This window comes from Lampetra planeri, chromosome 6 (genome assembly GCF_965212315.1).
Source record: "Lampetra planeri chromosome 6, kcLamPlan1.2.h2, whole genome shotgun sequence".
Classification (NCBI taxonomy): Eukaryota; Metazoa; Chordata; class Hyperoartia; order Petromyzontiformes; family Petromyzontidae; genus Lampetra; species Lampetra planeri.
In genome coordinates this window covers 15,662,148-15,677,122 of record NC_136112.1, presented here as the reverse complement: position 1 = coordinate 15,677,122, position 14,975 = coordinate 15,662,148, and the positions used below count along the sequence as shown (strand labels likewise).

General features: G+C 48.8%; 1 protein-coding gene across 2 annotated transcripts; it reads left to right on the top strand.

Annotated features, from left to right (window-relative positions):
* The first annotated feature begins 2,430 nt into the window (after positions 1-2,430).
* On the top strand, positions 2,431-13,447 carry POLR2E (RNA polymerase II, I and III subunit E). Of its 2 annotated transcripts, XR_013585624.1 has the most exons (8): positions 2,431-2,668; positions 4,485-4,659; positions 5,682-5,797; positions 9,260-9,340; positions 10,716-10,774; positions 11,332-11,410; positions 12,385-12,524; positions 12,573-13,447. XR_013585624.1 is itself a non-coding variant. In XM_078595689.1 (7 exons), the coding sequence occupies exons 1-7, from the start codon at positions 2,612-2,614 to the stop codon at positions 12,448-12,450; spliced, it is 633 nt and encodes a 210-aa protein (XP_078451815.1). In that variant the 5' UTR covers positions 2,431-2,611; the 3' UTR covers positions 12,451-13,447. The 2 variants fall into 2 exon arrangements, 1 of the variants encoding a protein (XP_078451815.1); XM_078595689.1 differs by having other exon boundaries at positions 12,385-13,447.
* Positions 13,448-14,975: the final 1,528 nt, after the last annotated feature.

The window sequence follows — 14,975 nt, the reverse complement described above, 5'->3', positions numbered from 1 at the left end:
CCCCTAATGTGGCCACATCGTCACTGGAAGGAATCCCTGACATCAGTTCTGCAATGTCTGCTCCCCCGGACCGCTGCTAGCGAGCGCCTATTAAGGTATTGGTGGGTGGCCGGCACCAATCGCCCGGCCGCTTCGTCTCTCCCTCGTGCCGACGTTTCACATCGCCCGCTCCAGGTACTCATTTGAGGCTGAGTCGACCTAGGGGAGGCGCAGGTAACCGGTTCAGATGTTCGTCACCTACAGGTAGTCGCGAGCGGGTCGCCCAGTTCGTAGCGCAGCGCCACCGCTCCGTGTACACACACACAACAACAATAAACCACACACACAACACAACAAACCACACACACACACAACAACAACACACACACAACACAACAAGCCACACACACAACACACACACAACACAACAACAACAAACCACACACACACCAAACCACACACACAACAACAAACCACACACACAACAACAACACACACACAACACAACAAGCCACACACACACACACAACAAACCACACACACACAACAACACAACAACAACAACAAACCACACACACAGCAAACCACACACACAACAACAAACCACACACACAACAACAACACACACACAACACAACAAGCCACACACACAACAAACCACACACACAACAACAAACCACACACACAACAACACACACACAACACAACAAGCCACACACACAACAAACCACACACACACAACACAACAACAACAAACCACACACACAACAACAACCACACACACAACAAACCACACACACAACAACAAACCACACACACACAACAACAACCACACACACAACAAACCACACACACAACAACCACACACACAACAACAAACCACACACAACAACACAACAACCACACACACAACAACACGCACACACAACAAACCACACACACAACAAACCACACACACAACAACCACACACACAACAACACACCACACACAACAACAAACCACACACAACAACACAACAACCACACACACAACAAACCACACACACAACAACCACACACACAACAACACACACACAACAAACCACACACAACAACACAACAACCACACACACAACAACCACACACACAACAACACACACACAACAACCACACACACAACAAACCACACACACAACAACCACACACACAACAACACAACAACCACACACACAACAACCACACACACAACAACACGCACACACAACAAACCACACACACAAAAACCACACATACAAAAACAAACCACACACACACAACAACACACACACACAACCACACACACACAACAACAAACCACACACACACAAACAACAACACGGAGTGTGACGGTGACGCCACCACAGCGCTCGTGCCAGGCTAGGTGCATCTCGTACCAGGCTAGGTGCACCTGGTGCCAGGCTAGGTGCCCCTCGTACCAGGCTAGGTGCATCTCGTACCAGGCTAGGTGCATCTCGTACCAGGCTAGGTGCCCCTCGTACCAGGCTAGGTTCATCTCGTGCCAGGCTAGGTGCCCCTCGTACCAGGCTAGGTGCGTCTCGTGCCAGGCTAGGTGCGTCTCGTGCCAGGCTAGGTGCCCCTCGTACCAGGCTAGGTACTTCTCGTGCCAGGCTAGGTGCATCTCGTGCCAGGCTAGGTGCATCTCGTACCAGGCTAGGTGCATCTCGTACCAGGTTAGGTGCATCTCGTGCCAGGCTAGGTGCATCTCGAACCAGGCTAGGTGCGTCTCGTAGCAGGCTAGGTGCACCTCGTGCCAGGCTAGGTGCATCTCGTGCCAGGCTAGGTGCACCTCGTGCCAGGCTAGGTGCACCTCGTGCCAGGTAGGTGCCTCTCGTACCAGGCTAGGTGCACCTCATGCCAGGCTAGGTGCATCTCGTACCAGGCTAGGTGCATCTCGTGCCAGGCTAGGTGCATCTCGTACCAGGCTAGGTGCCCCTCGTACCAGGCTAGGTGCCCCTCGTACCAGGCTAGGTGCACCTCGTGCCAGGCTAGGTGCCCCTCGTGCCAGGCTTGGTGCCCCTCGTGCCAGGCTAGGTGCATCTCGTGCCAGGCTAGGTGCATCTCGTACCAGGCTAGGTGCATCTCGTGCCAGGCTAGGTGCATCTCGTACCAGGCTAGGTGCATCTCGTGCCAGGCTAGGTGCATCTCGTACCAGGCTAGGTGCATCTCGTGCCAGGCTAGGTGCATCTCGTGCCAGGCTAGGTGCCCCTCGTACCAGGCTAGGTGCATCTCGTGCCAGGCTTGGTGCACCTCGAGGCGGACCACGTGCGCGGTGGGAGCTCACTAATAGATTCCATCGTTGCACGGAATCGTCGCGCTGCGATTCAAAGAATCGATTCTCATCGCCGAGGCGGAGTGGGGGGGAAAGAAAAAAACCTCCGAGCTGGCACCGCGCGCGCACACCCGCGCGCATGCGCAGTAGCGACTCGCGGCGTGGAGAGAGCAGGCCGTGGTAGTAGGGCAGTGGGGACCGCAGCCCGGGCGACAGGCGAGGCGGGTAGCAGCAGCGCGGGTCGGAGGGGACCGAGCGGGGTTCGCAGGGCGCTGGGAGGGGTCCCCGTGAGAGGTCGAGCAGCAGCAGAAGCAGGGCCCCACCATGGATGACGACGAGGAGACGTACCGCTTGTGGAAGATCCGCAAGACCATCATGCAGGTGAGTGGCGCCGAAACCTCGGATAGCGCTGTGGCTCCAAGGCCTAACGGGGTGGCTTCTTGCCTAGCGGCGTGGCTCAAAGCCTAGAGGCGTGGCTCCAAGGCCTAGCGGCGTGGTGCCAGGCACTGCCGGGGTTGGCTCCTTGCTTAGCGGCGTTGCTCAAAGCCTAGCGGCGTGGCTCCAAGGCCTAGCGGCGTGGTGCCAGGCACTGCCGGGGTTGGCTCCTTGCTTAGCGGCGTTGCTCAAAGCCTAGCGGCGTGGCTCCAAGGCCTAGCGGCGTGGTGCCAGGCACTGCCGGGGTTGGCTCCTTGCCTAGCGGCGTGGCTCAAAGCCTAGCGGCGTGGTTCTAGGCCTAGCGGCGTGGTGCCAGGCACTTGCCGGGGTTGGCTCCAGGCCTAGCGACGTGGCTTCACTGTGATTACGAGTGATTATGAATGACACAATTCCATCAAAGTTATGCTTGACCCCCATATCTGGTGTCACGCAGAAGGGTGCTGATCAGGGATCTCTACCATGCCCGATGTACCGTGCAGTCCCCAGCCATTATTCACTCTGCCTCGCTTGCCTGTCTATGTACAATGAAGAAGGGGCATTGCCCGAAACTTCGCCTATGGTATACGTTTTGTTGTTACGGCGCTGTTATTGGGAAATGTTGGGTTTGTGTTCTATTTGCTTGTACACCACTACCAGCGCAAGAGCAGCATCGCCAAATAATTAGTTTGATCAGGGATCGGATCGGTCCATCATTCCTCCCCATTTGACGAACCAGAACCACCAATGGAACCTCATTTGCCAGTAAAAAATATGATAATAGTTTTTTTACCCTTTTATCTGGCAACAAAACTGACACCTTTTATTTACAAGGAGTCTTGTTTGAATAGACCAAAATACCTGCAGTCATAATGCAATTCAAGGACAGTGCATACATTATCAGAGTTATGTTTTTTGTTTGCATTATGACTGCAGGTATTGTGGTCTATGCAAACATGACTCCTTGTAAAAAAGGTGTCAGTTTTGTTGCCAGATAAAAGGGTAAAAAACAATTATCGAACCAGAACCACTTTGAAGGAATCCCCAGGAGTTGCCCCATGCGTCTCCTGGCGCTTGATGTAGGGAATTGACACTTTTGGCTTAGGGCCGCCAACTTGTTTAGATTTGGTGCCACGCTTTGGCGTTGTTGGCACACTTTAGAAGTGTATCGACTCGCTCGCACACAAGTGAGCTTACATCTCTGGAGGCGGCAATTCCTCTTGTCACTGCAATTAAAATGTTCACCACTTCGCCTTTAAGTGCGGCGCTCTGATTTGCGGGGCAGCGAATATGAAGAGACGTAGTGATTGAAAACTAATTTCTTTCGAACTGATTTAAAGCTTTCGTGACTGCAGGGATTCAGCTTCTTGGTTCTTTCGGTAAAGTCACGTAGAAGGGAAGTAATAAAATAATAAAAATAAAACATAATAAAATTATTCTCACGACGTTTCGGCCACAACGCAAGCAGCCGTCCTCAGGTGAAACCAGGTCTGTCGAGGCGACAAAGCCGACAAAGCCTCGACGGACCTGGTTTCACCTGAGGACGGCTGCTTGCGTTGTGGCCGAAACGTCGTGAGAATAATTTTATTATGTTTTATGATTTTATTACTTCCCTTCTACGTGACTTTTCCTAAAGAACCAAGAAGATTCTTTAGAACTGCTTTTTCTATTTAGTTTGTTATCCTTTTCCCCGCACGGTTGGCTACGTACGGTGCGAACGAAGTTCAATATACTGTCCGTACGTACAGCACTGCGTGTGTATCTGTCGCTGTCCCACCGTGTGTAGCTGTGCCACGACCGTGGGTACCTGGTGACCCAGGATGAGCTGGACCAGTCCCTGGAGGAGTTCCGCTCTCAGTTCGGGGACAAGCCCAGCGAAGGGCGACCCCGGCGCTCCGACCTCACCGTGCTGGTGGCCCACAACGACGACCCCACCGACCAGATGTTCGTCTTCTTCCCTGGTACGAGAACTCGCACAAAGATCCCCCCGTGTGGCCTTAACAGACTGTTGGGGCAAGTGCTGTTAGCGAGCTGCACCTATCAAGGCCGGCACGGCACACCAGGGGGTGGGCGGCCAGCACCACTTGATACAGTAAATTTTAGCTGTGACGGTCCCACCTGATGACGGAGACGTGTTGCCTCCAAAACGTCGTGATTTATTATTTGATTTCTATTATTATTTCTAGAATGTTTATTATTTATTTATTATTATTTTATTTTACCCTACGTGACTTTACCGAGAAAACCTAGTATGAATCCTTGCAGTCACGAAAGCTTCAAAACTAGAATCAGCACCACTTTGTCTCGCGAGTGGCGATGTTTTACACACTGTACCAGGTACTCATTTGAGGCAGAGTTGACCTAGGGGAGGCCCAGGACCAATTAAAATAATCATCACTGGTGTTGACCGTGAGCAGGAATTGAACCCGTGCCGCCGGGTTTGTAATGCAGCGCGCGAACCGCTGTACTACCGCTCCCCACATACATCCAAATCCATATCCACACACGCACGTGACTTGCGCACTCGTGATTTCAGTTATACGTGCATGCAGCTCTGCATGTGCATACGCATGTCCACAAGCAAAAATTGCAAGTGCACTTGCTCGCTGCTGGTAGGGCAGTTGAATAATCAAAATGTCCTTTATATATCCAGAAAAGCTCCACTGATTCCATAGTCATTGGAATGTTTGGTCAATTTCTTAACGTGTTTTTTGTGCTGATGGAAGAAACGCATGCAAATCATGAGATAATACTCAAAAAAAGATATACAGATTGGTCAGCAACCTGCTGGTGTACTACAATCTACCAGCCACCTCTACTCTGCAGTTGGATGTCTCGCACGAGTGTCAGTGCGTTGCACTGCGCTGACCATGCGTGCGCGTGCTGGATTAGAGGGGCACGGCGCGTGGGTGTAACACGCGTGTGGGTGTAACACACGTGTGGGTGTAACACGCGTGCTCTGTGCAAATCCTTGCCGTCACAGAGGAGCCCAAGGTGGGGATCAAGACCATCAAGCTCTACTGCCAGCGCATGCAGGAGGAGAACATCACCCGGGCCATCATCGTGGTGCAGCAGGGCATGACGCCGTCCGCCAAGCAGGTACAGTGCTGCATGCGCCACGCGGCCCCACCACATGGCCACGTGCCATGGCCCCTCCACGCGGGCCCACCCTGTGTCCCCACCACGCTGCCCCACCGCGTGGCCTCACCACGCTGCCCCACCACGCGGCCTCACCACACGCCCCTTCCCAAATGTGGCCCAATGCAGCAACCCAAACCCTCTACACTTTATACCCACATCAGCTGGGAATAAGCAGCATTATATAGTATCATTCACTCATGGATAGTTTTTTTTTATTATTTGCTACTGGTGTACTCACCTTGTGTGTAAGTCACTTCTTCGATTAATTATTCCAACGACAAAACATGCCTTCAGTTGCAGGCCTGCTTATTTGTTAAATTATGTACTCATGAGCTATGGCATCGACACAATCCTTGACGTGTCTCCTTGAACATGACTACTCAACCGCTGGCCTAGAATCAGCCGTCGGTTTTAACTCCTCCTGCCTCAGCCTAGTAAAACATACTGGGGGTGTTCATCCTCCAATTTCAAAGACTGGTACATTTTTCCATTGATCATAAAATCGCTGTGTTTTTGACCACGGTCCCGGGTGGAGACATGTCTTTCTTCATTTCACACCTAATGTTTCACACCCGCAGCCCTGCCATGTAATCTACATAAACAAAGCAGTCTCTCTAAATCTAAACAGTAATTCACAATACATGGTAAAAGCCAGGCAAGTGATGTAGAGACACTTCGTTAAGGAAACGGCAGATGCGTCACAAATCATTAGGGAAAGGGGCCTCCCCTGTGCACATCACTGGAGGCGATTTAACTCGTGACAAGATGCTAAGCAAGAGGGAGTGTGCATGAAGAGACAGCCAAAATGTTTAATGATGAAATATGGACAATTTTCGGATGGAGGTGGCCTTGTGTAGGACTTCTTCTGTCGTATAGAAACAGCAACATTTGCAAGAGCAGATGGAGTTTAGATAACCAGTCAAGAACATCGTCTGATGGGAGAAATTACTTTTTGTCATCCCACTGGGAAGGGATTACAAGGGGCGACTGTTCACAATGCGTTCCGTTGGGTGAGGTTTGCCCGCACAGCTGAAATGCGGTTCGTCTTGTAACCCTCATCACCGCTCGTGCAGAAGATATGATCCACACCGCCCTCCTTGAGAGGTCCCGGTGTTGTTCAGGGGGTGGAGTGTTTGATGACAATACCCAGGCATGTGCTTTGTTTTTATGGGGATGATGGTTAGGCCCCACTTGTTAGTGCCATTTTCAGCAGCTGAGTCTCGCAACGTCTTCTCAGAGAGAGCAGCATTTACCAGGTCATCAGCACACATAACACAGTTGACCAATATAGAGTTATCCCATTGTATTTGTACCAGATGGAAATTCCTCTGGTAAAGCCATCGCGAAAGCTTCTGGAACTATGTGGTCAAATGTACGTTAATGTAGGAGCCAGAGCACGTGTCCGTTGCACCCCCAAGGTGAACAGGGAAAGGCTTCGTGACCGCGAGGCCAGGTGGTTTGGCTGTGGGATCTTCAATCGGGCTCATGTTTTTTGTCGTCTGCATTCCCGCACATCGGGGCCGCCACTTTTCGGTCTTCAGCGATGGTCCATTCCAGAAGGACCTCAGCTTTCGTCCACAGTTGTTGGTGTGACTTTAGCCTGGGTGGTGGCGTTGTGAATGTTCTTCGTGGATGCCCGGAGTTGAGTTTGTGATCAGTTTTAAACGTCCTTGCTTTTTATTTCTTCTATTTACTTTTTCTGTTCATTTTCAATTTGGGGCTTTTTTATCAAATATAATTCCATTTCAAAGAAATGAAGGCAAGGGCTTAGTGGGAAGACACGGTGAAATGAGATTAGAGAGAGACAGAGGGAGTGGAGATCTGGAAGGCAGAAAGAGACGGTCATGAGAGATCTCGAAGGAAAATATTAACACTTGCATGGAGTTAATGGAGAAGAAAGAACAGGAAGATAAGAGACACGGGTCTCTAGGTGAGAGAGATAAGGAGGAGGTATTTACATATGGCAGACGTGCAGGAGAAGTCAGAATGAGAAGCCTGGCGCACTCGGAGAGAGCCACACGCAAGGGGGGCTTGAGAGAGCCGTGAACTAGCGATGAGACACAGAATCACGTGGAATTAAATGAGATGACATGGAAGAGAGATGGGGCACACATGCAGAGACTGGAGAAGATTACACATGTGTATGCAGGTGCCTGTGTGTGATCTGTGTCTTTGGGAGGAGCAATGCTCGCAACAATGAGCGGTGCGCCGGGCAGATGAAACGTCGCAAGTTGGCCTAGTGGGGAGCACAGGTGGTGCATCTGCCAGTCATCCCAGTCGGTTAACCCGTAGCATCTGGATATGTCCCGTGACCTCCCATCAGTGAGCCATTGACACTTCACATGGCCTCAAAGTGCACCCAGCCAGACACAAGCTCTGTTGTGCCGAACGGCAGCTGCTGAAACCGTTCTGTGTCACAATTCCTAGTTGACATTGTGTGTGTGTGTGTTGCGATCCCGTTGTGTAACTGTGGTTAACATGTTGTGTATGTTGTGATGTGCTGTGTGCTGATGTGTATCACAGTCTGTGGTTTAATGTGCTGTGTGTGCTGATGCTGCGTGCCACATCTCTGGTTGACTTGCTGTGTGTGTTGTGATACGGTGTGTCAGTCTGTGCTTGACATGATGTGTGTGTTGTGATGCTGGGATGCTGTGTGTGACATCTCTGGTTGACATGCTGTGTGTGTTGTGATGCTGTATGTCCTAGTCTCTGGTTGACATGCTGTGTGTGTTGTGATGCTGTATGTCCTAGTCTCTGGTTGACATGCTGTGTGTGTTGTGATGCTGTATGTCCTAGTCTCTGGTTGACATGCTGTGTGTGTTGTGATGCTGTATGTCACAGTCTCTGGTTGACATGCTGTGTGTGTTGTGATGCTGTATGTCACAGTCTCTGGTTGACTTGCTGTGTGTGTTGTGATGTTGTGTGTAACATATCTGGTTGACATGCTGTGTGTGTTGTGATGTTGTGTGTCACAGTCTTTGGTTGACATGCTGTGTGTGTTGTGATGTTGTGTGTAACATATCTGGTTGACATGCTGTGTGTGTTGTGATGTTGTTTGTCACAGTCTTTGGTTGACATGCTGTGTGTGTTGTGATGTTGTGTGTAACATATCTGGTTGACACGCTGTGTGTGTTGTGATGTTGTTTGTCACAGTCTTTGGTTGACATGCTGTGTGTGTTGTGATGCTGTGTGTCACAGTCTTTGCTTGACATGCTGTGTGTGTTGTGATGTTGTGTGTAACATATCTGGTTGACATGCTGTGTGTGTTGTGATGTTGTGTGTCACAGTCTCTGGTTGACTTGCTGTGTGTGTTGCGATGCTGTGTGTCACAGTCTTTGGTTGACATGCTGTGTGTGTTGTGATGTTGTGTGTCAGTCTCTGGTTAACTTTCTGTGTGTGTTGTGATGTTGTATGTCACAGTCTTTGGTTGACATGGCCCCGAAATACATCCTGGAGCAGTTTCTGCAGCAGGAGCTTCTCATCAACATTACAGAGCACGAGGTAATAGAACTCGGGAGGTTTTCTGGAACTCTGCATGCCTTGGTTATAATTACTGGCATTGCATATTCAGCTCTCACACGCTATCCCTCAACGGTCATTTATTATATAGGTTGAGTATTCAACCAATCCGTGATACAATTTGTCGTCTTTCTACAAGGATATCATGGTCCCTGTTGGAAACTATCCAAAGGAAATCATTGTTACGTGTGCGAATTGACATCGTCTGTGAAACCCTTCCCAAATTGTATTGGAGGTAAACAACAACAAAAACTCAACAGGTTCATCAATACAACTGTGGCCTTACACATCGGATTAGTACTGGCGTATATTAATGCACCTCGATTTGATCTAACAGAGTACAATACGAATATTCTATTAGGGTTTTCCACCTTTTTTCTGGCAACAAAACTGACTCCTTTTGCAAGGAATCATGTTTACATTAACCACAATACTTGCAGTGCAAACAAAAAACAATCCTCTGATAATTTATGCATTGTCCTTGAAACTGATTGGTCCACACCAAAAACAGCTTTTCTTAGAGCCTAGTCTCATATGGTGTTCGACCAGATGACACCAAAAGGCGCACGTACGAATATTGCATGAATATTTTTCCAATCCTAGATTCATCGAGTGACATTACATTTTCTCAAATACAGAAATGGAGCCCCCCACGTTTGACGGCTGACTTTGTGCTCTTTGCCTTTCGGCGTTCTTTGGGCTTCAGCACTGGTGAGACAGAGCCATGAAAGCGGCGGTCTCCCCTCGGGTGCAGGCTACTCAATTTCAAGGACACTGCATACACTATCAAACCATATTTGTTTGCGTGTTTCACCAACAAGCATGTGTGGTTAATGCGGACTTGATGCCTTGTCATAGGCACCTGTTTGGTGTTTGAGCATCTTAACACCGCCTGTATTATTGCCAGAAATGTTTCACCCTTTTCTTTTTATATCATCTTGATGCTGGCAAAATACGTCTGGTCATATGAGTTGACATCCAGGACTTGGGCATGTGCTCGCACATAGATGTGCCAGTGTGTGTACAGCTTTGTGATTATCTGCATATGTATATGTCTGCAATGGGGGAGCGGTAGTGCAGTGGTTAGCACTCTGCGCTACGAACCTAGCGACCCGAGTCCGGATTACCACTCTCAACCAATAACCGTAGCGAACATTTTCACCGGTATTTAAGTGAGCACATGGTACGATTTGTAAACATCAACACTGGGCAGACAAAGGCAGCCGGGCATGGTACTAGCCATCCACCCCCTTGTGTGCCGTGCCAGCCTTCATAGGTGCTCGCAAACAGCACTTGCCCCAACAATCTGTTAAAGGCTATATGGGGGATCTTTGTCTATCTGTGTGTGTGTGTGCAGTTGGTCCCAGAGCACAACGTGATGACCAAGGATGAGGTGACGGAACTCCTGGCAAGATAGTATCCTCCGCTGCTGCCCAGCCGCTGCCCCTTGCCACTATGCACGCACCATACACATCAACTTAACAACGAGGATTTCATCGCTAGTATGATTCATGTTTGATTTTTGTGAGGCTATGTAATAACCGGACTAAATTTGGGACGTTAAGAAGCCTCTAGCACCCAACATGGCCCAAGAGGGCCAAGTTTAATGTTGCCAATAATTGTTTCAGCTTAACGGTGAGTTTAAAGAACAATCCTCACAACTAAGTTTAGGAATCTGATGTGACATTTTATTTAAAACTATGTCAAACAGCACCAGGACAAGATCCAGGAAGACGGATTAATCCAGGAAGCCTGAATCACTGCCAAACGTTACGGTTCAACTTTTATTTCTGGAATAAAAATAATACCGTCGAGTCCCCATGGATGTAACCACGGCAAAAGGCTTCAGGGGTGCGTGCGTGGGGGTGCTTGTGATGACGCACGTGCGGACGCGCGCCGGTGTGCGCACGCCTAGCGCCCGGTGCGCTGGGGGGCTCTTCGCGTTGCCGCTTGCCTCCTTGACGGCATCGCAGCAAGCTGAAGGAGTCTCAGCTGCCTCGCATCCAGCAGGGCGACCCCGTCGCCAGGTACTTTGGGCTCAAGCGCGGCCAGGTGAGCTGCGTTCCTCGCCCAACTCTCCCGGCCAACGGCAAACAAAGTCGGAAAACCGATTCAATGTTTCAAGGTTAAATACTGCATCGCGAAAATCCGCAAATTCCAGTCGAGATGTGTGCGTGTCATTTTGTTACATTCATGGGTGACGCCGCAGTAGTCACACTTGTACCTCACAGCAACATGGCTCTGGGTTCGATTCCCAACTTTGATGCCTTTCTCTGTGGAGTTTGTATGTTCTGCCTTCGCTCCGCATGGATTTCCTCCAGGGTTCTCCAGTTTCCTCCCATTGCAAACAAATACATGAATTGTCGTCGATGTTGGCTAAACATCCAAAAGCTGTAAAACGGTTTTGCAAGTTGCCGAGTTGGAATTACCGAAGGGAGCAAATTCACCGCTTGGCAGAACCATCCTGAAAAATAATCTTGAGACTCGGGTTAGCAAAAACATTTTAAAGCGTAATTTCTTATTTCTATAGCATAAGTAAAAGTAGAAAAACGGTTTGGGTCACATCCCAAGGATGTGCGGGGCTGCTAGTTAATAAAAACACAATTACAACAATCACGTTGTTTACCTTTCCTATACTTGGCACTCCTATCGCGTTTTTTGTGTTGTACCGTTCTGACCCCGTGCCCCGACTGGACATCTGTAAAACAAAAAACGAGCTTTATAGCTCATCGGAATCCTCCAGTACAAATAATATTCTGATTCTGATTTAGAAAAATGTTATTCTGGCATTGCAGTACATAACGTGATCATGAGAAATGGTGGAAACTTGGAGAAGCTTCATCCAGCAGTGGGTTGACCATAGGCTGATGATGGTGATAATGAACGTATACTACTGGCACTGTAAATGATGCAAAGTGTCATACTTGTGACTAGTTTGTGGGAACATGATATTTAGATCAAAATAACATGTGGTGGTGGTATGTCTGTGTGTGTGTGGTGGTGGTGTGTGCGTGATTGTGTTTCAGGTGGTGAAAATCATCCGGCCCAGTGAGACGGCCGGACGCTACATCACCTACCGCCTGGTGCAGTGAGGACAAGCCCTGCTGGCTGCCACAGGCTGCCACAGGCTGCCACAGGCTGCCACAGGCTGCCACAGGCTGCCACAGGCTGCCACAGGCTGCCACAGGCTGCCACAGGCTGGCACAGGCTGCCACGCCCACACCGCCAGATGTGGGAATTACAAAAGTCTCGCACATGGATATTTTGGGTTTTAAATTTTAAGTCATACATTTCACAAATGTCCAAATTCAGAAAGTATCTTCGTGATCGCGCATAATAATTTTTTTGTTTAACTTTACAGTTCAAAAGTGTCGGTGTATGACATGCATTGCCAATTTCTTTCATCAATATTTTCTAAGTTCTTGCCGATCTTCTTTGAACAGATTAGGTTTTTTTGTGTTTGGAAATTATAGTGCTACTGTTTTTCATGATGCCATTCTATTTGTAGCCAAATATTATTTGTTTTAAGGTTTCCATTCAACACAGGTTATCAGAATCTACAATACAAAGTTACTTCAGCATCAGTTAGAGGGAGGGTGAGCGAGCTGGTAAGAAAAGATGTATGTATGTTGAACTTCTTTCGCACCATACGTAGCCATCCGTGCTAATCGGAGGTGCGGGAGAAGGACAACAAAACGAAACACAAAGTTCTAAAGGAATTAGTTTTCAATCTAGATTCTGATTTAAAAGCGCATAGCTCCCAGTAGCTTCCTAATATCGGAAGGAAGAGCGTTCCAGTCGGCCACGAAAGCGCGCGACGCGGCGAGCGTCTTTGTCCAATGGCTATCCAAGATGGCACCGCTGCTGCGAGGATGACTGGGTATGGTGACGGTTGGAGATGGAACCACACTGGAGAATGAGACCGGACCTTGCAACTGGCGGCGTTTGCTTTTGGTGGGACTTTTATTCTCAGAACATTTTTCCCAGTTGTGTAAGTTATTTTTTTTGTCTCAACATTTTCTTTTTTTTTTATATATAAACTGACAGTTTCTTTCTCAGTGGAAAAATAAAAGACGCTGTGACTGTCAAGGACCCCGTTTAGTGCGTTCTGGTTCTTGGCTTGCCGGTCGGTGTCAAGCCACGCGTGGGAGGGAGATAGGCCTGTGGAGCCTCGACTTGTTTTTATCACATCGTCATCATTACGATCCATGGGCAGATAGCCCGTGGGTATTCACTGGACATTTCAGCATTTATTTCTAGTTTCCTCTGTCTTGTACCAATATTCGCAAGTGGTGGCCAAATATTTCTGCCACTAATCTCTCGTGTCGTCAAGCCATCCTTTGTTAGGTCTTCCACTCTGTCCGGTTCCTTCCATTTTTCTGAACAACACACTTCATTTTGCTGTTGTCCATCCTACACGTGTCCAAATCGTGCCAGGTTCTTCTCATTCATCACTGCTTGCATCAGGTCATCTATGTGCAACTTTTTTTCTTCTACATTCACTCTGGGTCTAGCTTAGATGCAGTATCCTGTAGCAATACATTTCTCGTGCCAATATATTTTTTATCACATACAGCAAGCCAATTGTAGACAACTTTGTATGAAATTGTAGACAACTTTGTATGAAATTGTAAAAAAAAATTGCTTGATTTTCAACATGCGCCACCACGCACGCGCAACGACCACCCCAGTGACGGTGCACGGACGCCAGCAAATCTTCGGATTTTTGGCCCTGGGGTTTGAGGTCCCACTGATGCCCCCACTGCAGCTGTTGTCGGTGCAAACAATAGCGAGCCTCGCTGCGTATTCGTTGTATAAGTTAGCCATTGTGGTTTATAAAGCTCTGCGTGGTCGGACCAAGGTACCTGCGGTCCCGAGTGATCTGCCACACGGCTGGGGTTGATGCTCTACTTCGCTCTTCAGAGCAGGAGCGACTACTACGACTACTCTCCCAGCCTCGGCTCTTGCGCTCGACGCTTAGAGGATCGGGCCTTCTCTAGCGTTGGCCCAAGGATCGCTACGAGCCACAGGGTGTTTAGGAGTGCGAGACTCACTTTTCTCGTGGCCTTTTACTAAAACATTACTCAATTGTCTTTGCATTTTATTTTCGCGTGCAATGGTTTGATACCCCGCCTTGAGTGGAGGCGATATTACATTTAAAATAAATACAGTTACGGTCAAATCAATACAGACGTATGTCGCCGTGTGTGGTTTGAAATCCAGTTACGTATAGATTGATGCTGCTCTTACAGATCCAAGTTGTAATTGCGGGTCACTGATTTCGGTTCGGTCAGTCCCCATCTCCATGCATCACGTGTGACCAGCGCTCTAGTGGAGCCTGACAGGACACGCTTCCTGATTTCACTCAAGCACGTGTACGGTCATGATCCCAATTCCACAGCAGTCAGACCGTACAACGCCTGTCATGATGCCGCACACGATCATCTTTGGAATCACGTTTTTGCTTTGGCGGTCCTGTCCATTGTGTGTCCGGTGCAGATGGTTTAAATTTAGTTTTACAAATATTTGTCATTTCTGACTTAAGCTCGTGTCCTGACATATGTTTATCCAGTATCAGGCACACTATGATGATGATGATGATGTGGCCTGGTCTATA

Excerpts from the sequence above, each read along its gene's own strand:
- POLR2E (XM_078595689.1), top strand. The coding sequence starts at position 2,612 with ATGGATGACGACGAGGAGACGTACCGCTTGTGGAAGATCCGCAAGACC. Across the intron at positions 10,775-11,331 it reads ACGGAACTCCTGGCAAGATA|CAAGCTGAAGGAGTCTCAGC; the intron begins GTATCCTCCGCT and ends ACGGCATCGCAG. Across the intron at positions 11,411-12,384 it reads TTGGGCTCAAGCGCGGCCAG|GTGGTGAAAATCATCCGGCC; the intron begins GTGAGCTGCGTT and ends ATTGTGTTTCAG.